Genomic DNA, 25,450 nt, shown 5'->3' with positions numbered 1-25,450 from the left:
CTCCCACATAGCTCGCAGCCGGCCCGGCTGCAAAAAAAACCCCTCTCCGCATGTGCGCCCCGTAACATCAACACAACACAACACAACCGCAATAAACCCGAACATTAAACAGTAATAAAACGAACATATGTACACACCGACGAGTAAACCGAATAAAGTATTTACAAGAATGACGTGTCCAGCGTCCCCTCGACCCCCTGGTCCCCCCCCCCCCCCCCCCCCGCTCGCCCCTTGAATGGAACATTAGAGCGGTCGGACGGAAAACGCTGTAACGAGACGATCCGGCGGAACCGTCCCGCACCCCCCTCTTTTCTCAGTCAGGAAAAGTGGCGCGACCTAGCGCGAGTCCGCCTGGCCGGTCCATCGTACGGGACGGGACGTGGTTGACCGTCCGGTGGCTCCGGCAGCCCAGGAAGGCACGGAGCAGGCTTAGAAGAACCGCACGTGCCTTGGGGATCCGGTCGCCGACGGTCGGCAGCCGTCAGTTCCGAGACACCTGGAAGCGGATCAGGCGGAGACATGTGAGGATCAGGCGGAGACATTTCCCTCCCCGAGTCGACGGCCACATCACATGCTCGGTCATCACGACATAAAGGAAGGCCATATGGTGCCGAGAATGGTTTCAGCCGGGAGGGGTGAACGTACCAACGGCGCTTTCCCCATTTTATCTGAACGCACTGGGGCCGCGCAACCCGCACGACCTCCACGGGTCCCCGCCATGGCCTCAGCAGTTTAGGGGACGTAGCCAACGGCGCATGCGGGCAGTGCAGCCAGGCCCTATCGCCCGGTTTCCATTCGTGCACGTACACCTTTCGTGCACGCAACTGCTCGTTAGCAATTTGGCGAGACCTCGAATTCAGCCTTGCAGCCTCCCGTGCCTCGGCCAGTTTCGCTATGTTAAATTTAATATGGTCGGCCAACTTAGATCTAGGCCGCGGCTCGGGAATCCCCAGCTGGGCCTCCATGGGCAGATCGGCCTCCCGACCGTACATCAGATAAAATGGGGAAAACCCCGTAGCCGCATGGGGGGCCATCCTGTACGCGGCGAGGACACCAGGGACCTGCAAGTCCCAGTCAACCTGTGCCTCGCATACCTGTTGGCATAACATGGAAGTAATCGTTCTGTGGAGTCGCTCCACCATCCCATCAGTCTGTGGGTGGTACGGGGAGGTACGCACTTTTTTTGTACCCAAAAGGTCGCACACCTCCCGCAGTAAAACGCTCGAAAAAAATTTTCCCTGGTCGGTCAGCAAGCGTTCGGGAGCACCCTTGTCCAAGACATAGCCCTGGACAAAGGCGTCCGCCACGGCCGCTGCCGACTGGTTGGCAAGCGGCCACGCCATGGGCCATCGAGTGAAGTATTCCACACCAACCAGCAGGTACTTGTTACCCCTAGGCGTCACCGGAAAAGGCCCCAAGATATCCAGCGCAACGAGCTCGTTCGTGCGCGAGACCTGAATGGACTGTAGCGGTGGATTAGCCGCAACGGGCGGTGGTTTCCGTTGAGCGCACCCTACATACCCCTTGAGTATGTTGACCACATCGCTCCCCATCCCTGGCCAATAATAGTCCCGCTGGAGCAGAGCGAGCATTTTGTTAACTCCCAGATGCAAGAGGCGTTCGTGTGCGGCCAGAACAACTCTGCCCTGCATAGCAGAAGGCACGACAAGCGCATGTCGCCAGGACATACTGTCCCATCTCATGAGCAGGCCCTGTTTAAGCACCCAGGAGCCGGCTCCCTTCTGACCTTCCTCGGGACCCCCTGCCCTACGACGCAACGCAAGTAGGGAGCTGTCAGCCATCTGGAGTCGGCCCCACTCAACGAGAGACAACGAAAGTAGCGAGTCGCCGCCCGCAGGAGTAGCGGGAACATCGACCCGCGGGGCATTCGCGGCCGCGACCAACTCACCCCCGGGGACAGCGACATGCGGCTTACAGCGCGCCGACCCCAGAAAACACGCACATTCGGAACGAGGCGACAACCGCGACAGGGCATCCGCGTTGGTGTGGCGCAACCCCTTACGGTAAGTGGTCGTAAATTGGTAGTCCTGGAGGACCTCCAACCACCGTGATAATTGGCCCGAGGGTTGGGCGACCCGCAATGCGTATTGAAGCGCCGCGTGGTCCGTACGGACCGTAAAATGACGGCCGTAGAGATACGGTCTGAATTGCTGTACAAAAAAGATAGCCAGCAACTCGCGACGGGTCACACAGTAGCGCTGTCCCGCTGGTGACAAAACCCTGCTACCGTAGGCGACCACCCGTTCGACTCCCCCGATCACCTGTGAGAGCACCCCCCCAATGCCTGTGTTACTGGCATCCGTATCCAGCAGGAAGGGTTTCGTAAAATCAGGGTAACACAAGGGCGGGGCACTCACCAAGGCGTCCCGAAGGGAGCAAAACGCGGCCTCCTCCTCCGGTCCCCAGCGAAACCTGACCCCTTTAGCTGTCAGAGCATGCAGGGGTTTGGCTATGGTGGCGAAGTGCTCAACGAACCGACGGTAGTAGGAAGCAAACCCAATGAAACTGCGGACCTCAGTAACCGACGTGGGCGTTGGCCATGAACTGACGCAGTGTGTCTTCGCGGGATCGGTGGAGATCCCCGAACGGCCGACAATGTGCCCCAAGTAGGTGGCATTTAGCCGGTTTAAACTTTAACTTAGCCGATCGCATCCTCATGAACACTCCCCTTAAGCGTTGGAGGTGCTCCTCTCAAGTTCTACTGAAAACGATGACGTCGTCAAGGTAAGGCCCAGCGCGGCCTTGAGTGTGGAGCGGCCCAATCTCGGGGTGGACCTGAAGGCCGTGAGCGCGTCGTCGTCCAGCATTGCAGGCAGTGCCCGTAGCGCCGTAGTGTCGGACCACCCTGACATTTCTTGATGGGCGAGGAATCTCCGCTGGAAGGCGCCCCAGTCACCCCCCTCAGCTTTGAAGGCCGTCAACGCGGGAAGTCGCTGTTGAAACACCAGGACGTCTTCCGACAGGTGATTTTCCCGCGCTGCGCCGTCGGTATGGGAAATGGCGTCCCCTTCCATGGGTGGTTCATGGCGGCTCGTGGCGCGCGCCGATGACGTGAGCGGCGGAGAGTGGAGGTCCCCGGTCACGTGTTGCTCGCGATTCCCGCCAATTGACGGGCGCTCCGTAAAAATGGCGCCATTTTCAAAGTCAGTGGCGCGAAGCGCATTTTGGCGGGAATCTCCCCCGCGACTCTTTTCGACGCCCGTCGTCGTCCTTCCTCCTCCCGACGCGGTGATCTCCGCCAAAATGGACGCCGCGGCGAGTAGCAGCTCCGCCAGTCGAGAGTGCGCATCCTAGAGTCCGGTGTCAGACCCCAGCGGAGCGTCGGGCGTCCCCGAAAGGTTCTGTGGCGTCGGCATCTCCTCTTCCTCTCCTCCCGATGCTCGCTGTCCCGATTCGTCGTGGTCGTCCTCCCGGTCACGCTCGTGAGTCCGTTGAGTCTTCCTGGTATCCATAACTTGAAGACAGTTTCACTTCTGACGCCAGTTGTAATATCTTCAATAATGGCGGGAGACGAGTTGACGGGGCAGCACTTATTTATTCACAATGGTTGCACAGTAACAGGCACAACCGAGATAACGCCTATGTTACGCGTGCCTGGCTCGGCCACGCACTCAGTCTCTCCCGTAGGGTACGCGTGCCTAACTCTGCCTTGCACTCAGGCTCTCCGGCTACGCTCTCCCCACGGGGAGCTATCAGACCCCTACGCGCGCCCAGCTCGGCCACGCACTCAGTCTCTCCCGTAGGGTACGCGTGCCTAACTCTGCCTTGCACTCAGGTTCTCCGGCTACGCTCTCCCCATGGGGAGCTATCAGACCCGCCTTGCCAGGCCACGGGTCTCGACCACTGAGTTACACAGCCCGGCCCTTACAAGGGCGTCGGGCCGTGAATCCCAAGGCCTCGCCTCTGAGCCTCACAGAGCCCCGGCCCTTACAAGGGCAGCGGGGCTAGGGGTCCCAGGGCCTATCTCTTCCTCCGTCTTCTGTCTTCGCCGGTTACCAACTCCCCGAGTGCCTCCGCGCATCGCCTTACATAGCCCTCCGCTCCAGGGGGCGGGGCTTATGCGGACCGCGATGTGGGCACCCGCCTGCGGACCGTGATGTAGCCACCCACCACGCGCTCTCACGATCCTCCCTGCCAGCACGTATCACCACTACACATCCGTTACGAACTCTTTTCTAGCACCTCATGCTCCCAACATGTTTGCACTGTCTTTTTCGATTTTGTATGTATTCGACCAAATATAGTTCATTTTTACACCACACTTTTTCTGGCACCTTGCTCTCATATTACATTTGCAGTTTTTTTAATTTGTGTTTACGACCATTAACTACAGTATTTGTTCGTAGTGCAAGTCGCTAGTTGTGCAATATTCCTTAAGGACCCTGTACTCGTTCTCTGAAATAGTCGTCATCTTTGTTTTGTTGTTTGTGCTGTGTTCACGCACCACGGATCTCCCTTGTAAAAATAAACCCAAGTTGCAGCGGTCAAGACTCGCGCTGCAGTGTCAGGGCGAGCTGCACTAAACATCCACGTACGAGCAGAGTGAAAGATGAAACCGTTGTGAACAACCACCGCCGTTCATGTTTACCTGTCGAGATGGTGTGGGCTGTGCCTAGGGGGAGCGAGGTAACCCCAAACCATGGTTTCACCGGAGCACATTTACACGTGGAATTATAGTTCCGTTTAATGGGCAAGTTGAGATAACGGGCGGTTTCAATACTAAGAGCAACATCTTCCTCACCAGGTCTCCACCAAGTATGAGGCATAATTTGACCAAGTGACAATTCCCGAACACAAATCGCTTCTATAGCAGCCGTCGTGTGCCCCGATTTGTGCCGCGTTTATCCCACGGCCGAGCCTCGACAGCGACAGTCACGCATTGCCACCTTAAGCTCTCTCTGCCACCTTGAGAATACTAGGCGTTCAGGAATCTCACCAGGCAGGCGTACGTCTCACACCGGGTTGCAAGGTAACAGCTGTTGAATGTACGCATTCGCTGTCGGTCCCTTTTGATTTCCACACAACTTTTATTTGAATTTTAAACGGCACTTTATCCAATCAAAGAAGTCGATGGGAAACTAAAAGTAACCAACAGTAAAAAAAAAAAGTTATTTTATTTTCCTGCGATTGTTAATGGAATCAGCCACACGAGACACGCCACCGCTGCCGCCGCCACACCGTCAAGCAAAACATAAACACGGGCGATTTACAAAATGTACTTCTTGTCGAAAGAATACACAATGCCGAAACCTTAGCCTTTTTTTGGTTTATGATCACCGAGGCCGCCCGCCAACACGACTTTCCATGGCGCATCACGGCGATGCCAAGAACTGAAACTCCACACATGTGCCACCGAGCGCGGCCAACTGCGAATGTGTGAAGCGAACAAAAGAATACCGTGGTTAGACGACACACTAGGATGGTTTAGGATCCTGCAAGGGAGAGGTAACGAGGCGAGTGATGGGGACTGGTTGTCTCAGTAGAAACAGGGCTAGAGGTCGTTAGACCAGCGAGGGTTTTACAGCAGGCGGACTGCTGAGGCAGTCTTTCTTCCTGCCTGAGCAGTCCGCCTGCTGTATTTTTTCACCTGAAGACGATTGCTTGTGTTGCGATCAAAACGTCGTGATTTTTTATTTTATTATTTTTCTATCTACGTGACTTTACCGAAAGACCCAAAGATTATTAATTCCTGCAGTCACGAAAGCTTTAAGTCAACAGTTATAGTGTTGTTTAACACGAAGGCTTTCGCGACCAATATCATCCATAAGAGGTTTTTTAGGTTAGATAGCATAAATATTTAAATGTGTCGCTAAAACCCACCACCAACCGACACAGCCAACTAGCAAGGGTTGTCATGTAAACAGAACGTGCCAATTCGTCATGAGTACAGCACACCCGGTGTGTTGGAGAGCCAAGCCACAACATTGTAAATGTTGCTTGTTGGCTTTGTCGGGTGGTGGCGGGTTTTAACGACACATTTATATATTTATACACGATCTAACCCAACAACCTATATTATGGAGTTATAGTGTAGTTGGTGGTGGTAGGGTCTGGCTGCTCGAGTAGTTACAGGCAGGGATGTTTAGTTGTGCAACAGTGCTCATCCCCCTAAGCTTCACCCTCTCCCAGCCTCCCCTTATCAAGCGTGGCCTGTTCACCATTCGTCAAGGCCCCCTTCAACGAAGACGACAAACTCTGCCAGGTTTGTGAACTCGCGTGAACCAAGACCAGGGCGGCCCAAGCCTCATCCACTCACAACTCTGCTTAACCCAACACCAGCTGCCCCAACCACCAGGAACCGACAGCTCCATCCCCCATCTACCTCGGGCATCTTCTCTATCTCTTCCACGCGAGGGGGTGGAGGGCAGCTGCGAGCGACTCTCCACATCCCGGAAAAAAAACTTCAGGGCCGCGTGCATTCAGACGGAAGAGGGGGGCAGTGGAGTGGAGCGGTGGCCCCAGTCGGCTCTCTTTCTACACGATCCACCCGCCCTCCACGGGAACCAACCTCCGCACAGTGGGGGGAGGTCATTGCTGCACGTTCCGTCGGAGTGGGGGTTGGGCCACACGGTGGCGCCGGTCTAGTCGGCGAATCTCCCAACTCTCGGTTACCCCTCAACATTCACTCGCAGTGACGTGGTACAATCTCCTACGGCTATGTAACACACCCCGGGTTGGGGGGGTATAACAAACCGCTCAGACAAGTGCGGAGAACTTTAGTGTCATATCTACGTACTCTCCGCAGTCCCTCGTGTGTGTGCGTCTATGCGTTTTTATTTATATATATATACCTGTAGAGTACAAATGATAAGAGACTGATTTATGTGTGGAAGGTTTTTCCTTACAGACTGCCCACACACATGCATGTCCTACGCATGCCTTCACACATGGCGAGCATCCCACAACCCCAAAACCAGAAACTCAATATTCACAGCCTACTCGCGCACGACGCACTACACACGATACGGGGCCCCCAAATTCACAAACCCAACATGCACACCCTATGTACACACACGAGCCTCGCATCACAAGTGGCTTCCATATATGAACCGAACAGTCTCGCACAACCCGAAACAACTCAGCCACACTCCAGGTTCCCACTTTAACATAGCTACATCACACGGGCCCCCCACACATACAAGGGTGGGGGGGGAGGGGGTCTGGGGAGCAGGACAGCATGAGGGCGCCGCCCTGAGCACCAAAAGCAGAGCGGCGGCACGGGCGTTAGCGCTGGTCGCCGCTCCCCGTTCCGAAACACTCTCAAAGTCTGCAGTTTTCGTTTCCATAAAGAACGACGCTCATATGGCGCCACTGCCCATCTGCACTGTCTCGCCACCGATAATCCGTGCGAGTATTGTACAGAGCTGTCGGCGCCTGCGAGCAGCAACGGCATCTCCTCCAGAAGTCAGGGACAATGAGCCACAGACAGAGTCACTCAGGTTGATCGGAACGTGAACTAGAGGAGTGAGCCACAAAACGTCCTCAGTTGATGGTGCTGCCCTTGAAGGCAGCGGTGGCTCCGGGGTCCAGCGGCTGGTGCTTGACGAGCTTGGCCGGGCCAGCAGTGCCAGCGTGCACCGCCGCGGCCTTGCGGTCGGCATGGAGGATGCGGCTAGCCTCCTGCTCCAGCACCTCGGAGGGAGTGAGCGGCTCCAGCTCGCCCCGGACCTGCCCCCCCGGGGCACCCTCGTTGCTCACCTCCTTGGCCCCCTCCTCGTGGCCAGCCCTCCCCTCGCCACGGTCCCCTCCTCCACTGTCATCCTCGGTGTGGTCACTCTCCTCGTCGGCTCCTCCCCCATCCTCGCCGCCAGCACCACCGTCACCATCCCCATCCTCGCCCTCACCATCTCCCCCATCATCTCCACCCTCATATTTTCCATCTTCGTCTTCAGCATCTCCATCTTCGTCTTCAGCATCTCCACCCTCTTCATCAGCATCACCACCCTCTTCACCTACATCTTCATCAACATCAGCAATATTTTCAGTTCCAACATCTTCACCATTAACCGCTCTCTCCTCTTCCTCTACATCTCCATTCTCATCACCATCTTCATCAGCAAAGTCACCCACCCCTTCACCATCAACATCACTGTCCTCTTCTCTTTCATCAACACCAACCTCATCGACATCACCTAAATCTTCACCATCACCAACCTCATCACCATCACCACCCTTCTCATCATCACCACCCTCATTACCATCACCACCTTCCCCTTCATCAACATCACAATCCAGATCTTCACGTCCCTCATTTCCACCCACCTTATCACCATCACCACCCTCTTCGTCACCATGCCCACTCTCTTCATCTTCATTAACATCTCCACCCACCTCGCTACGATCCCCACCCTCATTTCCACCCACCTCATCATCTTCTTCACCCTCCATGTCACCATGCCCACTCTCTTCTTCATCTTCATTAACATCTCCACCCACCTCGCTACGATCCCCACCCTCCTCATCGCCACCCATCTCTTCACCGTCACCTTGCCCTTCATCAGCATCACCTCTCTCCTCGTCGCCGGCCCCATGCTGCTCCCCATCATTGCGGCGGTGCGGCGGTGCGGGTCGTCCCTCCTCCTCAACCTCGCCGCCGCCGCCGTCGTCGTCACGGTCGCTCCTCTCCGATGCGCATCCCGAGCGGCTGTCCTCCTCCTCCCCCGAACGCTCCGTCTCCACCTGGGAGGCGTCACTGATGGGCGAGTACCGAGGCTTCCCCTCCACTTCCTGCTGCTCCTGGTCCTCCTCCACCGCCGCCAAGTCTGCCCCCAATCCCTTCACGCCGCCGTCTCCTCGTTGCATCACTTCGTCGTCTGACTCGCAGCAGCCCTCCAGCCCGGCCTCCTCGTCCTCGCTGGCGAGGGGGGAGCCCCGCGCCTCCTCCTCCGCCTCCTCAATGGTGCCCGTGATGCCACCCTGCTCCTCCTCCTCCACCTCCTCCTCCACCTTCTGCTGCCGCCGCCATTGTCGCTGCTTGCTGGCATCGCCGTCCTGCTCAATCCCCGCGCCGGCCGCCTCCGTTGTGCTATTAGCAGCGGACGAAGGCCCCTCGCTGGCGCCACTTTCGCCGCCGCTATTCCCCTGGGCCAGAGCAACAGGCGATCTGCTCCGCCGCCGAGCGTCGTCTCCACCTGGTCGAGGCTCCCGCCGCTCGTCCTGGGGCTCCAGCACTGTGTGGCCACTTGCCCTGGTGGCCACCGCTGCCGTGCTGCCGCCCCGGGGCTTGAGGAAGCCGAGCGAGATGCGCAGCTTGGGCACGGCGTTCGCCTCCACCACCTCCTCCTCCTCCTCCTCCACGGGCGTCGCCTTGAGCGCCGGGGTCACGCTCACCTCGGTGAGCTCAGTGTCCGAGTCCGAGTCCAGCACAATCACCTCGTCACTAAGGCAAAGACAAGGAGCCCGAATGCTACAATTATCACACGCTGCTCGCATTCACTCCACACCGCCCTTCACCCCCAAGCCTCATTTACCTCTAACCCCTAGCCGTGGCCGTGATGCCATACCTTGATTTTGCCGCCACTTTCCCCGCTCCAGGCCGTGACTGTTGGGAGACAAAGACAAGTGAGCACAGTGAGTGTGGAGAGCAAGGGGAGCAAGGGGAGCACGGGGAGCACGGGGAGCACGAGGAGCACGGGGAGCACGGGGAGCAAGGGGAGCAAGGGGAGCAAGGGGAGCACGAGGAGCAAGGGGAGCATGAGGAGCACGGGGAGCAAGGGGAGCACGAGGAGCAAGGGGAGCAAGGGGAGCACGGGGAGCAAGGGGAGCAAGGGGAGCACGAAGAGCAAGGGGAGCACGGGGAGCAAAGGGAGCACGAGGAGCAAGGGGAGCACGAGGAGCAAGGGGAGCAAGGGGAGTACGGGGAGCAAGGGGAGCACGGGGAGCAAGGGGAGCACGGGGAGCAAGGGGAGCAAGGGGAGCACGAGGAGCAAGGGGAGCACGAGGAGCAAGGGGAGCACGGGGCGCAAGGGGAGCACGGGGAGCAAGGGGAGCAAGGGGAGCAAGGGGAGCACGAGGAGCAAGGGGTGCACGAAGAGCAAGGGGAGCACGGGGAGCAAGGGGAGCACGGGGAGCACGAGGAGCACGGGGAGTACGAGGAGCAAGGGGAGCAAGGGGAGCACGAGGAGCAAGGGGAGCATGAGGAGCACGGGGAGCAAGGGGAGCAAGGGGAGCAAGGGGAGCACGAGGAGCAAGGGGAGCATGAGGAGCAAGGGGAGCAAGGGGAGCACGAGGAGCAAGGGGAGCAAGGGGAGCACGGGGAGCAAGGGGAGCAAGGGGAGCACGAAGAGCAAGGGGAGCACGGGGAGCAAAGGGAGCACGAGGAGCAAGGGGAGCACGAGGAGCAAGGGGAGCAAGGGGAGTACGGGGAGCACGGGGAGCAAGGGGAGCACGGGGAGCACGGGGAGCAAGGGGAGCACGGGGAGCAAGGGGAGCAAGGGGAGCACGAGGAGCAAGGGGAGCACGAGGAGCAAGGGGAGCACGGGGCGCAAGGGGAGCACGGGGAGCAAGGGGAGCAAGGGGAGCAAGGGGAGCACGAGGAGCAAGGGGTGCACGAAGAGCAAGGGGAGCACGGGGAGCAAGGGGAGCACGGGGAGCACGAGGAGCACGGGGAGTACGAGGAGCAAGGGGAGCAAGGGGAGCAAGGGGAGCACGAGGAGCACGGGGAGTACGAGGAGCAAGGGGAGCACGAGGAGCACGGGGAGCAAGGGAAGCACGAGGAGCAAGGGGAGCACGAGGAGCAAGGGGAGCACGAGGAGCAAGGGGAGCACGGGGAGCAAGGGGAGCACGAGGAGCAAGGGAAGCACGAGGAGCACGAGGAGCAAGGGGAGCACGGGGAGCACGGGGAGCACGAGCAGCAAGGGGAGCACGGGGAGCACGGGGAACACGGGGAGCACGGGGAGCACGGGGAGCACGGGGAGCACGGGGAGCACAAAGAGCACGGGGAGCAAGGGGAGCATGGGGAGCAAGGGGAGCACGGGGAGCAAGGGGAGCACGGGGAGCAGGGGGAGCACGAGGAGCACGAGGAGCAAGGGGAGCACGAGGAGCAAGGGGAGCACGGGGAGCAAGAGGAACACGGGGAGCAAGGGGAGCACGAGAAGCAAGGGGAGCACGGGGAGCAAGGGGAGCATGGGGAGCAGGGGGAGCACGAGGAGCACGAGCACGGGGAGCAAGGGGAGCACGGGCAGCACGGGGAGCAAGGGGAGCACGGGGAGCAAGGGGAGCACGAGGAGCAAGGGGAGCACGGGGAGCAAGAGGAACACGGGGAGCAAGGGGAGCACGAGAAGCAAGGGGAGCACGGGGAGCAAGGGGAGCACGGGGATGTTGTGTATATGCCCCCCTTTTTAATATTTAAAATTAAATTTTTTTAAGAATTATTCTGCCAACATAGATAATATCATTTTTTTTAATAGACACGGGGCAACGTGAGAACGGACACGCCCCCACACACTAACACAGATGTGCGCACACCTCATTTCAAAGGAAAGAGGGCATGAAAGAGGGTAATCACGGCCATCTTTGTCTTTCCGAGAGGATCTCCACACACAGGCACAAAGCCGGGGAATGACACCAATAAAACTCCCGGGCAATGGCTCAAAGGAAATTAACACGTTCTCAGAAAATAAATAAATAAAAGCATGCGCCGGGTGCTTCCACACTGGAAACAACCGTCTTTGTCTTCCCACAACACGGACAGCAAAAATTGCACACGCAAGGAATAACATCTCCATGAGAGATCGGGTCACGATGAAACATCGGGAACACGGTTTCGGCATAACTGGGGCATAATGGAATAAGTCGCATTTCAACTTCCAAACCAAAACAACTTAAGCTATGTGAGACAAAAGATATGATCCCCGAGCGAGGGAGGAAATAATTAAGCTCGCTTAACGCGTAGGTTTTCGCGACAAATATTATTCAGTAACAAAAACATGGATTCGAATATCTCTTTTATATATATATAACTCGACGCGAATCATCGGTCTGGCTAATGTATAACTTCGTTGGCGCCGTCACGAGCCCCCCCCCTTCCAGAACGACAACAGCTGTGTCTTCAAAGCTAATAAACACACGGACAAACACGCACGCGAAACACACGGACGGACACACACACGGATGCAGATGGTCACACACAGGAAGGTTTTATGACAGACTTTGAACAACTCGGGAAACGGAGGGGATTTTTCTCAATATAAGCCGGAAAAAAATCCATTCAACTAAGATCGTCTGGGCCACGGGCCCCACCACCAGAGATCGTCAGGGCCTCTGGCTCCATCACAGATCGTCAGGGCCTCTGGCCCCATCACACATCGTCAGGGCCTCTGGCCCCATCACTTCGTCTGGGCCACGGGCCCCACCAAACAGATCCTCACCGGGGCTCCGGCCTCCATCTCTCTCACCGGGGCTCAGGCCCCCCATCTCATCTCGTCGCCAACAACGAAGGAGCTCTTCCGTCATCCAAAATGACGATGTTCGCGGGGTAGCGACGTGCATTGACAAGCTGAGGTCTGCACCACCTAAGAAGAATTACTACACTGAGCCGCCGAGCTGCGAGTGAAACGGACGGAGATTCCAGCTATCACTCTCGAGCCAACAACTTCAACCCAACGTCAATACCAGCAACGAACGAAAGCATCGTTCATCGCCAGAGCGACAACCAACGAGAACCGACTCGTCATCCAGCAGTGGAGAGAAAGGGCGAGCCACCGCGCCGTCAGCTACAAGAGCGTGCCACCGCGCCGTCAGCTACCGAGATCGCGCCACCGCGCCGTCAGCTAAAAGAGCGCGCCACCGCGCCGTCAGCTACCGAGAGCGCGACACCGCGCCGTCAGCTACAAGAGCGAGCCACCGCGCCGTCAGCTACCGAGGGCCGCCAAGCGCCGCCAAGCGCCGCCGCTCACCTCCCTGCGGAGAAAGTCGCGGCTGCAACCCGCACGGGCGAGAGGAATCTGCGAACCAGGGTCGTATCACCTCCCCCACTCACAACCTCCAGGAAGCACATACACACACACGCACACACCTACTTCCCGCGGGGCATGCAAGAATTTATCCAAGAGACAATCCACCTCTCTCACAATGGGACCAACCCTAGACAATCATCAGAAGACTAATTATAAAGTTTGAACACCAGCTGGCCGTAAGGAATCGTGGCCCTCTGAGTAATTAAGAATCCGTCGGTTATAAGAGGGTGAAGTTTTTTTCTTGCCTTTTTTTTTGTTTCTCTTATCGCATAAACGACCAATAGATTCGTCGATGCAAACTAAAACCCTCGAAATCCTCATTGCGAATCGACCGTGCACAGAGAGAAAATCTTGTCAAACCAGTTTTCTTTGTCTTAGAGTCTCGCGGAAGAATTAATTAAAACCGAGCCGAATTCGCTCTCCCGCAACACGCCTCACCCACCATTGACTCCAACCTTCCGTTAAAAGGATTTCACACTTGCCGATGAATCTATTGACATATACTTTCGCCTCTTGGGTATAATAAGTGATTTTTATTACCGCAAAATGAAGAGTGTCATGCTTGGTTTCAAACTCGGCCAGTCGCCGATTGTGATCGATACCAAAACGAACTAATGAGATGCCTAGTTGTTAGGAGGGTTTTTAGTCATTCAGTTCGTTAAATGCATAAGAGTTTTGAGTTGTTCTCGCAAATGCATAAGTGTTTATTCATTCATTTTAGTCAATGCTTAATCTCGTAATTGCATAAGAATTTTAGTTATCCATATTAGTCGAAGGCACAATATCGAAAATGCATAAGAGTTTTGAGTTATTCAATTTAGTAAATGCATAAGTGTTTATTCATTCATTTTAGTCAATGCTTAATCTCGTAATTGCATAAGAATTTTAGTTATTCATATTAATCGAACGCATGATATCGCAAATGCATAAGAGTTTGGTTATTCATGAATTATTGACGCATGTTTGACCTGCATGATAGAATGTCACATGCTTGTTAGAATAAAATTGCTTAACACCAACTGTTCGAGTGATTCTTTCCAAGTCCATGCAAAACCATCTTATTTTTGATAACTGTATCCTGTGATGAGATATGAAAATGGAGACCTAAATATCATAACACACACTAGGATAATCAGTAAACGTTTAATCATTGATCATCGTGTTATCCTGATTGACATAACTCTGGATAAACGAAGCTGAGCCTAATTACCACAACTGCTCACATTAACATCATCGCAAGCATCCGCATAAATTACCACGATTATCTCCGCGATTATCATAATTTATGCATACAATTACTCACACCATCATAATTTATGCATATTACACGCATTATCATAATTTATGCATGTTAATACACACATTAACATAATTAATGCGATTTGCGCATTTTTCGGAAAATTATTAATTTTTATTATTTTCATCAAAATTTCATAACTCCGACACATACAACAGGGAGCAGGGGGAGCACGAGGAGCACGAGCACGGGGAGCAAGGGGAGCACGGGCAGCACGGGGAGCACGGGGAGCAAGGGGAGCACGGGGAGCACGGGGAGCAAGGGGAGCACGGGGAGCAAGGGGAGCACGAGGAGCAAGGGGAGCACGAGCACGGGGAGCACGAGGAGCAAGGGGAGCACGGGGAGCAAGGGGAGCAAGGGGAGCACGGGGAGCAAGGAGAGCAAGGGGAGCACGGAGAGCAAGGGGAGCAGTCTGCGACTCACCCGAGACAGAGAGAGACTTCTGATGAAGCCGGCCTTCATCGTGTCATCGCTGTCAGCACAAAAAGGCAGACAGGGTCAGGGAAGTGCAGCCCACAGAGGGTGCGCGTGTACATGGGTGCACGCCTACTTGTGTGCACGTATGCGCGAGCGTGTATGCACGTGTGCGTTTGTACAGCAAATCGATGCTGTCATGGGAAAATAACAAACGCCGTCTTGTCTCCACCTAGTCTCCTGTGCTGCCCATCGCGGGTCCCAGTTCGCTCTGTTCTCCCAGCGGCCGATGAGGCAGTGGTATTCAGCCGTGCAATTTTTCTTAATTAGAGCATTTGTTTATTATATTGCAATGGCCCCGAAAAAATCTTGAAGTGATCATTAATCTATCATCATTCATAGTAAGTTAAGGTATTTTTTAGTTTGTTCTTTTTCAAACTGGATATTTACTTTATCTTTATTTTCAGGTGAACGTATACGTGTCTAATATAGGTAGCCCTCGTTATAGGAAAGAGATGCGTTCTTCAAAAAACACACGTAAAACGAAATGTCGTAAATTGGAATAGCTTTTCTCATTCATATGAAAAACTAGGGATGTGTTGCGGACGGTCATTCCAACTCCTAGCCTAAAAATATACACCTATATCACTTTTAACAATACAAAATAGTAATAAAGCTCGTAAATATTAAAACGATTGAATAGTAATTAGTTAAAATAAAAATAATACAGGTAGGAACAATGTTCCACACTGCCCACCAGGGATTTATTGTCTGTCTGTCGTGCATAAATAAATATATAATACACACAGCTCTTTGATTGGTGGAGACCTTACAAACAGCTCTTTAATTGGTGGAGACCTACTGCCGGGTACGGATAGGGGAGGTGCCTAAGGGAGGAGTGTCAGGGGAGGGGCCTAAGGAAGGGGGGAGTCATGAAAGGGGCCTGAGGGGGGGGGTTCAGAGGAGGGGCCTAAGGGAGGGGGGGTCAGGGGAGGGGCCTAAGGGAGGGGGGTAATGGGAGGGGCCTAAGCAAGGGGGAGGGGCCGATAGTTAAGGGGGCTGGCTACCTGGCTGGCTGCCTGGCTACCTCAAGTCAAGTTATCTTTTATACAGGTAGGAACAACAGGTTCCACACTGCCCACCAGGTATGAGTTGGCTGGCTGTTGTGCACGAATGCGCTGTCCAACCAAGTTCCTACCTGCCCACTCCGAAGGAACGTGTTGAACCTCTATCAGGGAACTCATCAAAAGGTCTGCATGCTACAATGCCTGGAAAGGCGATGATGTGGAGGCATTACTGTGGGGACATGACGCTGTCGCGGATGGATGACGCAGCCTCCCGGGTGTTTCTTGTTTGACGATGTCGTCGCGCGTGCCGTAGTGAAATTTTATTCACGCGGAAATTCGATTTATTTAATCGAAAAGTGTCTCGAATTTGTCAATTGTGTTAACGCGAAATTTCGTAAATCGAGGGATACCTGGACTGTACACTACATCATTCTTTTTCATTCTATACATTTACTGTACAAGTTATATTTAACACTATAGGGACTCATGATCATATTTAACATGCAAAATACTTCATGTGTCATGTTCGGGTTAATGTAGGGTAACAGAAAACAAAAGGAGGGGTGGGTGTCATATTACAAACCATAAACCAAACACTAGTTTTCTCATTTGCTTTTGAGTTTGCGCATTTGCCAAGTGCGGCCATTTTCAAGAATGTAACCTCCGCAATGGGCAAGGTTTTGCACGCATGTGCGTGTGTGCGTACACCTGTGTGGGGTCTGGGGAGTGATAGTGCAGCGGTTAGCGAACTGCGCTACGAACATGACTACCCGAGTTCGTTTCCCGCTCATGGCCACCACTAGTATCGATGATCTGAACCGGTCCTGGGCCCCCCCCTAGGTCTACTCAGCCTCAAATGAGTAGCAGGTACAGTGTGTAAACATTACCACAATTTTAGAGACTAAGGCAGCCAGGCATGGTGCTCGGCAATCACCCCCTTGTGCACCGTACCGGCCTTGATATGTGATCGCTAACAGCACTTGCCCCAACAGTCTGTTAAGGCTGCACAGGATGTATGTTGTGGGGAGCGTGAGGCTTCATATGACGTCATCACTCACTACAAGGAGAAGTTCGTCCTCTTCCTGCGCACGAACACAACGTCTGCACACACACACACACCAATACCAATTCATACCAATACCCGCCATTCGCTACTAAGTGACGGTGACGTCACCACAGCACCTGTGCCAGGCCAGGTGCACTTTGAGGCCACGTGAGTTGTTCGAAGGCTCGTTGACAGGTTACGGGACAGACTCAGGTGCCATGGGTTAACCGAGATGACTGGCAGATGCACCACCTGTGCCCTCTACTGTGCCAACTTGCTGTATTTTAGCCGCCCAGCGCTCCACTCGTTGTTGTGAGCATTGTTCCTTTGCCCTCCGTTGTTGTTGGAGGGCGACTGCCTCCAACTCCCTTGCAGCGTACTTCATAAACCTCCTCCATAGAGACCAATCTTGATACCGCTGGTACCGGTCTACTGAGCTCCATATCCTCCTGTACCACATCAGTGCATCTCTTCCCAGCCCGTGCCGAGCTCGTTTAGCCTTCCTATATCCAGCCAAACAAAAGCTACATTACTGAGAACAACGTGGCCTTGTTTGCTGGAAGAGCTCACTGATAGGACTGCGTCCAGATATTTTAAGGATTTGTGAGCTCCTCACACAATTCAGCCTGGTTAAACCCAGGATGGATCGTAGGGCAGGCCAGCCTGAATGTTTCAAGTTGTAACAGATGTTCCATTAGAGGCGGTCCACGTTTTGCAAGCATAAAGGGAGGAAATAACCGTGGCCGAGAAGACTCAAAACTTCGTGTAGAATGACAGGCCAGGTAGCTTCCAGTGTTACGCAAATGATGAACAGATAACGCTGCCTGACTGATTTGAAGTGAGACCTCTGCTGTCCAACCGGAGCTGGTCATAAGCACACTGCCCAGGTATGGAACCCTCTCCATACCTAGGCACTGGAAGGGGTGGAGTGTTTTATGGCACAAAATACCTAGGCAGGTTATTAGTTTTTGTGGGGCTAATTATAAGTCCCCACCTCTTAGTGGCATGCTCCAGGTTCAACAGCAGAGCCCCCAACTTATCGTCAGAGTGAGCAGCAATCACCAGATAGTCCACACGCAAGCAAGCACACATATAGGGGGGTGCCATCGTTAGGCAGCACGGCGGAACGCGGCTACAAGCGCACAACGCCTCAAGCGTGCACGGACACAGTTCGCCTCCAAAGGTACAAGTCGGCTCGGCCACTGGTGAGGTTGGGCGTGTGGGGACAAGGGGTGAGGACGGCACCTTTGACCTCCTCGGCAGAGATCTCCAGGTGACAGTCGTGATCGGGGAAGCTGAGCAGGTGCTTGGCCATCGTGTCAAACGACTGCCAGTTGTGGCTGACGCCGCACGTGCACGCCAGCACCTGGCCCCTGCAGCCACGTGGGGAAACACGACGTCTTCGTGTCACGGTGAAAAATACCCAGCGGTGAACATAACCCAGTGGTGAACAGACAATGGCGGTGAGCACGACACGTTCGTGTCACAGTGAACATGACGCTGCAGTGAACACAACACTGGTTGTGAGCACAACATGTTTGTGTCACAGTGAACATGACGCGGTGGTGACCACGACACTGCGCAGTGTGCCGTGTGTAGTGTGGTGGGAAGCACAGCGTGGTGGGGACTGCAGCGCGGTGGGTTGCACGGTGTGATGCACAGTTCCGTGGGTTGCGCAGAACGGTGGGGGGGTGCTCAGTGCGGCCATACCTCATCTGCCATAGGAACGTCTTGTACATGTTGAAGCGCGGCTTGCGTGTTGTATGGACGCTGCACGCCACGGGGAGCGAGTTGCCGAGTTAAACACAAGCACGGCTGGAGTCACTACCCCCCTCACGGCTGGGTCGCTACCCCCTCACGGCTGGGTCGCTACCCCCCTCACGGCTGGGCCGCTACCCCCCTCACGGCTGGGCCGCTACCCCCCTCACGGCTGGGTCGCTAGCCCCCTCACGGCTGGGTCGCTAGCCCCCTCACGGCTGGGTCGCTACCCCCCTCACGGCTGGGTCGCTACCCCCCTCACGGCTGGGTCGCTAACCACCTCACGGCTGGGTCGCTACCCCCCTCACGGCTGGGTCACTACCCCCCTCATGGGCAAGTGGAGCCAGAGTGAGGAGGGTCGGGGTCAGGGTTCCTGTAGCTTTGTTGGGGATAAGATTGGGGCAATGGGGTAGGATTCCCCTAGTGCCAGTTTAGGATTATTGTTGGAGTTTTGGTCCTTTTGAGGGGGTGGTAGCAGTTAGGGGTGAGGGTTAACTTTGGTATTGGGGTGCCTGGAAATTGAGTTGGGGTTAAGGTTGGGATTAGGCTCATGTAGAGCAAGGTAAGTATATTTATGAACACACAACTTCTGTAACCTAGGTTATCACGCAATATTCAGTTTTGTCTTGCATTTTCTACTGAACTGGTTTAATGTCTATGAAGAGGAAAAAGGTAAGGTTGGGCAAGAGTAAAAGTTGGGCTATGATCAGGGTTACGTTTGTGGTCTCTTGACAGTGGGTTTGGGGCACCCTGCAGTGCAGTGCTACGGTTATGGCCGCGGGTCAGGCCCTGCGGTGCGGCGAGCAGAAGCTGGTGCCCACACCTGATCATGTGCTCGGCGAAGGCACGGCTGCAGCTGGTGCTGTAGCGGCAGAAGGAGCAGTGCACGTAGGTGGGGAAGTGGCTCACAAAGTCCTTCACCTCCAGCCGGCACTCCACGCAGTGCTGGAAGCTGCCCTTGGGCCTGACGCACACACACACGCACACACAACAACAGCCGCAATTTGCCACCAAGCGGTATCACCTGTGCCAGGCCAAGGGCACTCCGAGGTCACGGGACAGACCCAAGTGCCATGGGTTGACTGAGATGACTGGCAGATGCACCAGCTGTGCCCCCTACTGTGCCAACTATCTGCATTTTAGCTGCAAAGCGCTCCACTCATTGTTGTGACCATCACTCCTTTGCCCTCCGTAGATGTTGGAGGGCGACTGCCTCCATCTGCCCAGTAGCGTGTTTCACGAGCCTCCTCTTGACAACACTGGTACCGGTCATTGGCAAGTATACTCAGCTCTACATCCTCCTGTACGACATCAGTCCATCTCTTCTCCACCCCATGCCATGCCCGTATAGCTCCCCTTTATCTGGCAAAACAAAAGCTGCTTGGGCATGCAGCTGGGCATGCGAGCTACATGACCCAGCCAACACAGCCTTGTTTGCTGGAGGAGCTCACTGATGGGACTGTGTCCAGAACTTTTAGGGATTTGTGAGCTTCTCACAAAATCCAGCCTGGTTAAACCCAGAATGGATCGTATGCAAGCCATCTAACCGCCGCAGATGTTCCATTAGGGGGGGCCCACATTTCACAAGCGTAGGGAAGAGAGAGTATAACTGTATAGCCGAGAAGACCCGAAGCTTTGTGTGGAGCGACACACCAGGTAGCTTCAACATAGCATTACGCAGCCGATGAAAAGATAATGCCACCTGACTGATTCGGAGTGAGACCACTACTGTCAATCTGGAGCTGCCCATAAGCACATTAACCCAGGTATAGAAACCTCTCCACTCTCCACAACTGCCCTGTTACCAACAGGGAGTTGAGGGTGTAGAGAGTTTGATGACACAAAATACCCAGGCAAGTGCTTAGTTTTGGTGGGACTGATGGTAATGACCCACCTCTTAGTAACACCCACCAGGTTCAGCAGCAGCAGCACCTCTACCTCCTTTTCCAAGTGAGCAGCAATCACCAGATCACCAGCAAGGAGCCATCCCTCAACCATGCCCGGGCATCGATCAGCCTCCCATTGTATCTGTACTCGATGGAAATTCGTCTGGTACAGTCATGGAAAGCTTCTCAAATGATGTGGTCGAAAGAAATGTAAAAAAAATGTAGGAGCCTGAAGACATCCCTTTCGCACCTCAATGGCTCGGACTCCTGGCCACGCAAATTTACCTGGGCCAGCCCACCATCATGAAAGTCTTTAATTATTGTGAGCAGATGATCTGGGACTCCAAAAGAATGGAGAACAATCAAGTGCCCTGACCTATTGATATTACCATAGGTCCTATTGGAATTCCCTAAACCTCTGCTGCAGCAGACAGAAAAAATATGGCGTCTGTGCAGGACCGCCCTGGTCCGAGACCAAATCGGGGCTCCGCAAGCCTCTCCTCAGCTTGCCTGGCAAGGCGATACTGAATAATCCTTGCCAGGACCTTTATCGACACACTGAAGAGAGAGATGCCCCTGTAGTTGTTAAAATCTGTGTGGTCCCCCTTCTTAAAGAAAGGGACCACCAGAATATCCTTCCAATCTTGCAGAATACATCCTGTGGACCGGACGGTTGTGATGATGTCATGTAAGGAAGTCTGCACACAAATGCCACCCCCCCTAAGCAGTTCGCTTGGGAGGTAATCTCTCTCCGGCGCTTTACCTGGTTTCAAGCTCCAGATCGCCCTTCATACTTCCTCAAAAGATGGCACATGATCCAACCACTTAGAAGGAGTGGTTACTTCCTCCAATATTTGAAGCACAGCAGCACCAACAGGGTTAATCCCGATTTAAAGCTTTCGTGACTGCAGGGATTCATCTTCTTGGTTCTTTCGGTAAAGTCACGTAGAAGGGAAGTAATAAAATAATAAAAATAAAACATAATAAAATGAAATAATTCTCACGACGTTTCGGCTACAACGCAAGCAGCCGTCTTCAGGTGAAGAATGAGACACTACCAAGCTAGGAGCTTATATATAAACTGGGTTGGAGGTGGAAGAGCGCCTTAACAAAAAGAACCACTTAGAAGGAGTGGCTACACAATCCGCAAAGCCATCACTCCAACCATCAAGAAGGATCCTGTTGAGGAGCCTTTCAAGACCATCACCTTACCCTACATTGCTGGGGTCACAAAAAAGATCTCCAAAATCCTGATTAAACACAAGATCCAGGTCCGATTCAACACAGTACATAAAATCCGTGATCGGGTACCGTCTGTAAAAGATGTGGTTCCAGACATACAGTACCCTGGTGTCTACAAACTAAGTTGCCTCTGTGGTAGCAGTTACATTGGGGAAACCAAACGACATGTCTCGGACCGCATCTGTGAATATAAAGCTGACCTGAAACACGGTAGGACAAACACCTCAGCCGTGGCAGATCACTGTTACAACTCAGTGGGCTCACATGACATTGACTTCTCCAAGACAGAGGTTCTCTGCAAGCCATCTGGCTATCATGAGAGATTCGTTCATGAGGCGATCCACATATACAAACACAGAGACAATTTTAACCGAGAAGATGGATTCTGGCTTAGCAATCATTGGAAGGACGTAATAAACCATTTCGATACACATTAGGGTGGGTAGAATAATACAGAGTGTTATGTTGAAATGTATAAGGTATAGGGTGGTTTATAGTAATACAGTATATAATTTAATGTTGGGTTTATCTATGGCAGTATATAGTACGGTATATGCTCGTGTGATGTAAGAGAATAAAGTTTAGATGGAAGCATATTATATAATTTTTACGACGTAGAATTGTAATGTATTACTTGCTGTTAGTAACTCAGCTTATTGTAGAGTATAGGAAGTATACTGATGGTGCTATGCAGCTTATACTTTAGTTTTTTATGTAGTTTATACTTTAGTTTTCTACGTGGTTGTTTAGTAACTGCAGCTACATATCATTAACATTCCTTTCCTTTGTTAATGCTACTCCCTGCACCCCCCCTTGGTGCTGCTGATCCTGCATAATGCATGGGCATAATATGACTTTGAAACCCCCCCCCGCCCACCTCCTACGCATTTGCCATGAATATGCTTAATTCCTCTTCATATGCACATTCTTTTTGTGAAGGCGCTCTTCCACCTCCAACCCAGTTTATATATAAGCTCCTAGCTTGGTAGTGTCTCATTCTTCACCTGAAGACGGCTGCTTGCGTTGTAGCCGAAACGTCGTGAGAATTATTTCATTTTATTATGTTTTATTTTTATTATTGTATTACTTCCCTTCTACGTGACTTTACCGAAAGAACCAAGAAGAAGAGGGTTAATCCCACCGTGCCCTTTGATAATGTTTTGAGTTTACGGGTTTCCCCTCCCCCAAGACATCATAGAAATGCTCAGAAAACCTGCAAACCTATTCTTGGGGGTCAAAGATAAGTGTGTTGCGCTGCAAGCTACTTTTTGATGGTCTTAAAGAATGCTTTGTTACTACTGTGGCAGCTTCCATTTCTTCAGTAAATCGAAGCCACTGTCTATGCTTTCAGCATCGCACGGCTCTCCGAATCTCCAATTGAAGGCTGTCCAGATGAGTGTGTGCAAAGGGCTGGTAACCACTTCACTTAGCACTAACTTATACCAATAGTTCAATTTAAGCTTGTGCTGGTGACCCCAGTGAGGAGGGGCGTCTATGATGCCTCCGGGCAAAACCCCAACTGGCGGACCCAGACTTTACTCCTCCCCTCGGGGTTTTTCAAGAAACACCAGGAAAACACTGAGGTTGGCCAGGTACAGTGTCCGAATGATCACTGCGGAAAAGAGGCTTCGACTCTTGTCGGGAGTTGAACCGATGCCGCTTGGACCTCTGTGGTATACAGGAGGTCCAGTGAGCTAGTTCTGGCTCCAGTCACCATGAGGGGTGGACAGTTCTCCAATTGGGGCAATAAACTACCAAACAAAAAAGAGTGGCACTCCTTTTGAACAAAATAATGAAGGGGGTGTGGGAGCATAGAGGCAAGGTGTGGGAAGCTACGAGTCCCAGGTTATTGTGGGCTCGCCTCCCTATCAACGGGAAGAGAGGGATGGTAGTGGCAGTGACTTCCACCCTCGCATAAGATGAACATCAGTGTAGGGATTCCTTCTATGACCTCCTGTCCCTGAGTGACTTTAATGCCTGAGTGGTTCATGATGTGGAGAACCTGGTCTGGAGTGATTGGAAGCCATGGGCCAGATCAGCTCAATAACAGTTGGTAGGAGGCTGCTAGACATCGGTGCAGCCCATGGACTTGTAATCACCAACACGCTGTTCCGGTATAGGCACATTCACACAACACCAATCATGGATGCACACGGAGGTCAAGCAAGAACATCTGATGGACTACATAGTTACGGAAAAGCTAACACGGGTCCACGTCCTTGACACCAGGACCTTACGGTAGAGCTGATCTCCCGAATGACTATCGTTTGTCATCTGTAAGATATGCCTATCATACTTTCACTGTGGTGGCAATCATCCATCAAGGACCCCAATCAAACCCTCAATGGCCTGGTCTCATTGATCTGATGAAGGTTACAAGGGAGAATCTCATCATCACTTGCAACTGGTGGCTGGCATTGCCCCCCCTCCTCCTGACGCCGAGAGAAAATGGGTGAGTTGCAAGACAGCGACTCATGCAACTGCTATGGCTGCATTGGGTACAAAGTCCAGACCTCCCCAGAAACCCTGGCTAACGGAGGAGGTGTTCCGGCAAGTTGAAAGTAAGTGGCAGGCCCACTCCCATTGTTTACACCATCCCATTTACAAGAGCGAAGAGGCTTACTTGCACACGCACGAACTGGCACACACACGCACTCGTACACCCACGCGCATGCACGCACACACACACACGGGAAATCCCAGACCCGTGTTTTTGCTCTCCCCCCCCACCTGCCACTGAAGCTGCTGGTAGGCCTCGCGGCGGGCACACTGCGTACGAGCGCCTGCTGCTGCTGCTGTTGCTGCTGCCCCCCGTAGGCCCCGTCTGTGGCGCGGGGAGACAGCAGCAGGCCCGAGGAGCTGCCCGGGCCCATGCTCTCATTGGCCGAGGCCAGCAGCTCGGTGGTGAGCGACGCACGGATCGTCACCTGCATGGACGTACGGGCAAGGGGGCAGCAAATGGGGAGGGTGGTAGAGGGGTCATGAAGGGGCCACAGCTTGGAGCCTAATGGCTGCAATCGAGGCGGTAGTGTGGGCTTGTCGGTCTCTCCCAGCACAGGTTGTGCACCAGGTCAGTGTGCGCCACACACAAGGTTGGTAGAGACGGGTCGTGGTGCTAGTTTCACCAGCATCGGTTGTTTGTAAGCAAGCCTGCCTGCTGGTGAGGCACTGTGAGTCGAGCCAGCTCCAGTGTTATAGCTGGCGCTCACCATCAGCGCTGCTGAAATGATGATGCATTCACCCCCCAGGAGGGAGGTCGTAAGGCTGATAGGATTAGTAAAACTACACTTGTATTTGTTATGTGGTGGGACAGCTATGGGTAGGAGGCGTAGTGTCTGCGTGACTATGCTTTTAATTAGATTAGGATGTGCAATCGCATAATTGGCATGGGCATCTAACATGGAGCGAGGTAGAGTCGTTGGGTGCATGAGACCACGGCACCTAACGTTTTCAGCAGTTCCAATTTTTTTGTGGCCAACAACAGCATCTGTGGTGGTGGCTCTGCTCGTGGCCTGCAATCCAGCACTCAGGAGGCAGCAGCGAGAGTTGGTGGATCACGCAGAGACGTTGTGAAGCTCTCTTCCCGTGGGCATCAACAGCTTTTCCCCTCGCAGGCGTCAGCTTTCTCCGGGTGCTCCGGTTTCCTCCCAAATGTCAACAATTATTCAATTAGCCGATAACACCTTAATATACAGAGGACCGCAGAACTTGGGCAGTTGTCGGCACCGGGATATCTTGTAGCTGCCTTCCAACCCATTTGTGGG

At 53.6% G+C, this 25,450-nt stretch overlaps 1 protein-coding gene across 2 annotated transcripts in view; it reads right to left on the bottom strand.

Annotated features, from left to right (window-relative positions):
* Positions 1 to 5,116: 5,116 nt before the first annotated feature.
* Positions 5,117 to 25,450, bottom strand: part of LOC144949377 (uncharacterized) — a 37,514-nt gene continuing 17,180 nt past the window's right edge. For both annotated transcript variants that reach the window (XM_078879378.1, XM_078879379.1), the window contains 8 exons: positions 24,417 to 24,613; positions 19,382 to 19,522; positions 18,511 to 18,570; positions 18,046 to 18,173; positions 16,814 to 16,856; positions 14,698 to 14,746; positions 9,525 to 9,562; positions 5,117 to 9,400 (listed from right to left, as the gene is read on the bottom strand). In XM_078879378.1, coding sequence (XP_078735504.1) covers positions 7,504 to 9,400; positions 9,525 to 9,562; positions 14,698 to 14,746; positions 16,814 to 16,856; positions 18,046 to 18,173; positions 18,511 to 18,570; positions 19,382 to 19,522; positions 24,417 to 24,613 — 2,553 coding nt within the window. In that variant the 3' untranslated portion in view covers positions 5,117 to 7,503. The remainder of the gene's footprint in view (positions 9,401 to 9,524; positions 9,563 to 14,697; positions 14,747 to 16,813; positions 16,857 to 18,045; positions 18,174 to 18,510; positions 18,571 to 19,381; positions 19,523 to 24,416; positions 24,614 to 25,450) is intronic.

The sequence above is a fragment of the Lampetra fluviatilis genome, chromosome 53, assembly GCF_964198595.1.
Source record: "Lampetra fluviatilis chromosome 53, kcLamFluv1.1, whole genome shotgun sequence".
In the NCBI taxonomy this organism is placed as follows: domain Eukaryota; kingdom Metazoa; phylum Chordata; class Hyperoartia; order Petromyzontiformes; family Petromyzontidae; genus Lampetra; species Lampetra fluviatilis.
The sequence above is the reverse complement of the archived record's forward strand: the minus strand, read 5'-3'. Positions and strand labels throughout refer to the sequence as shown.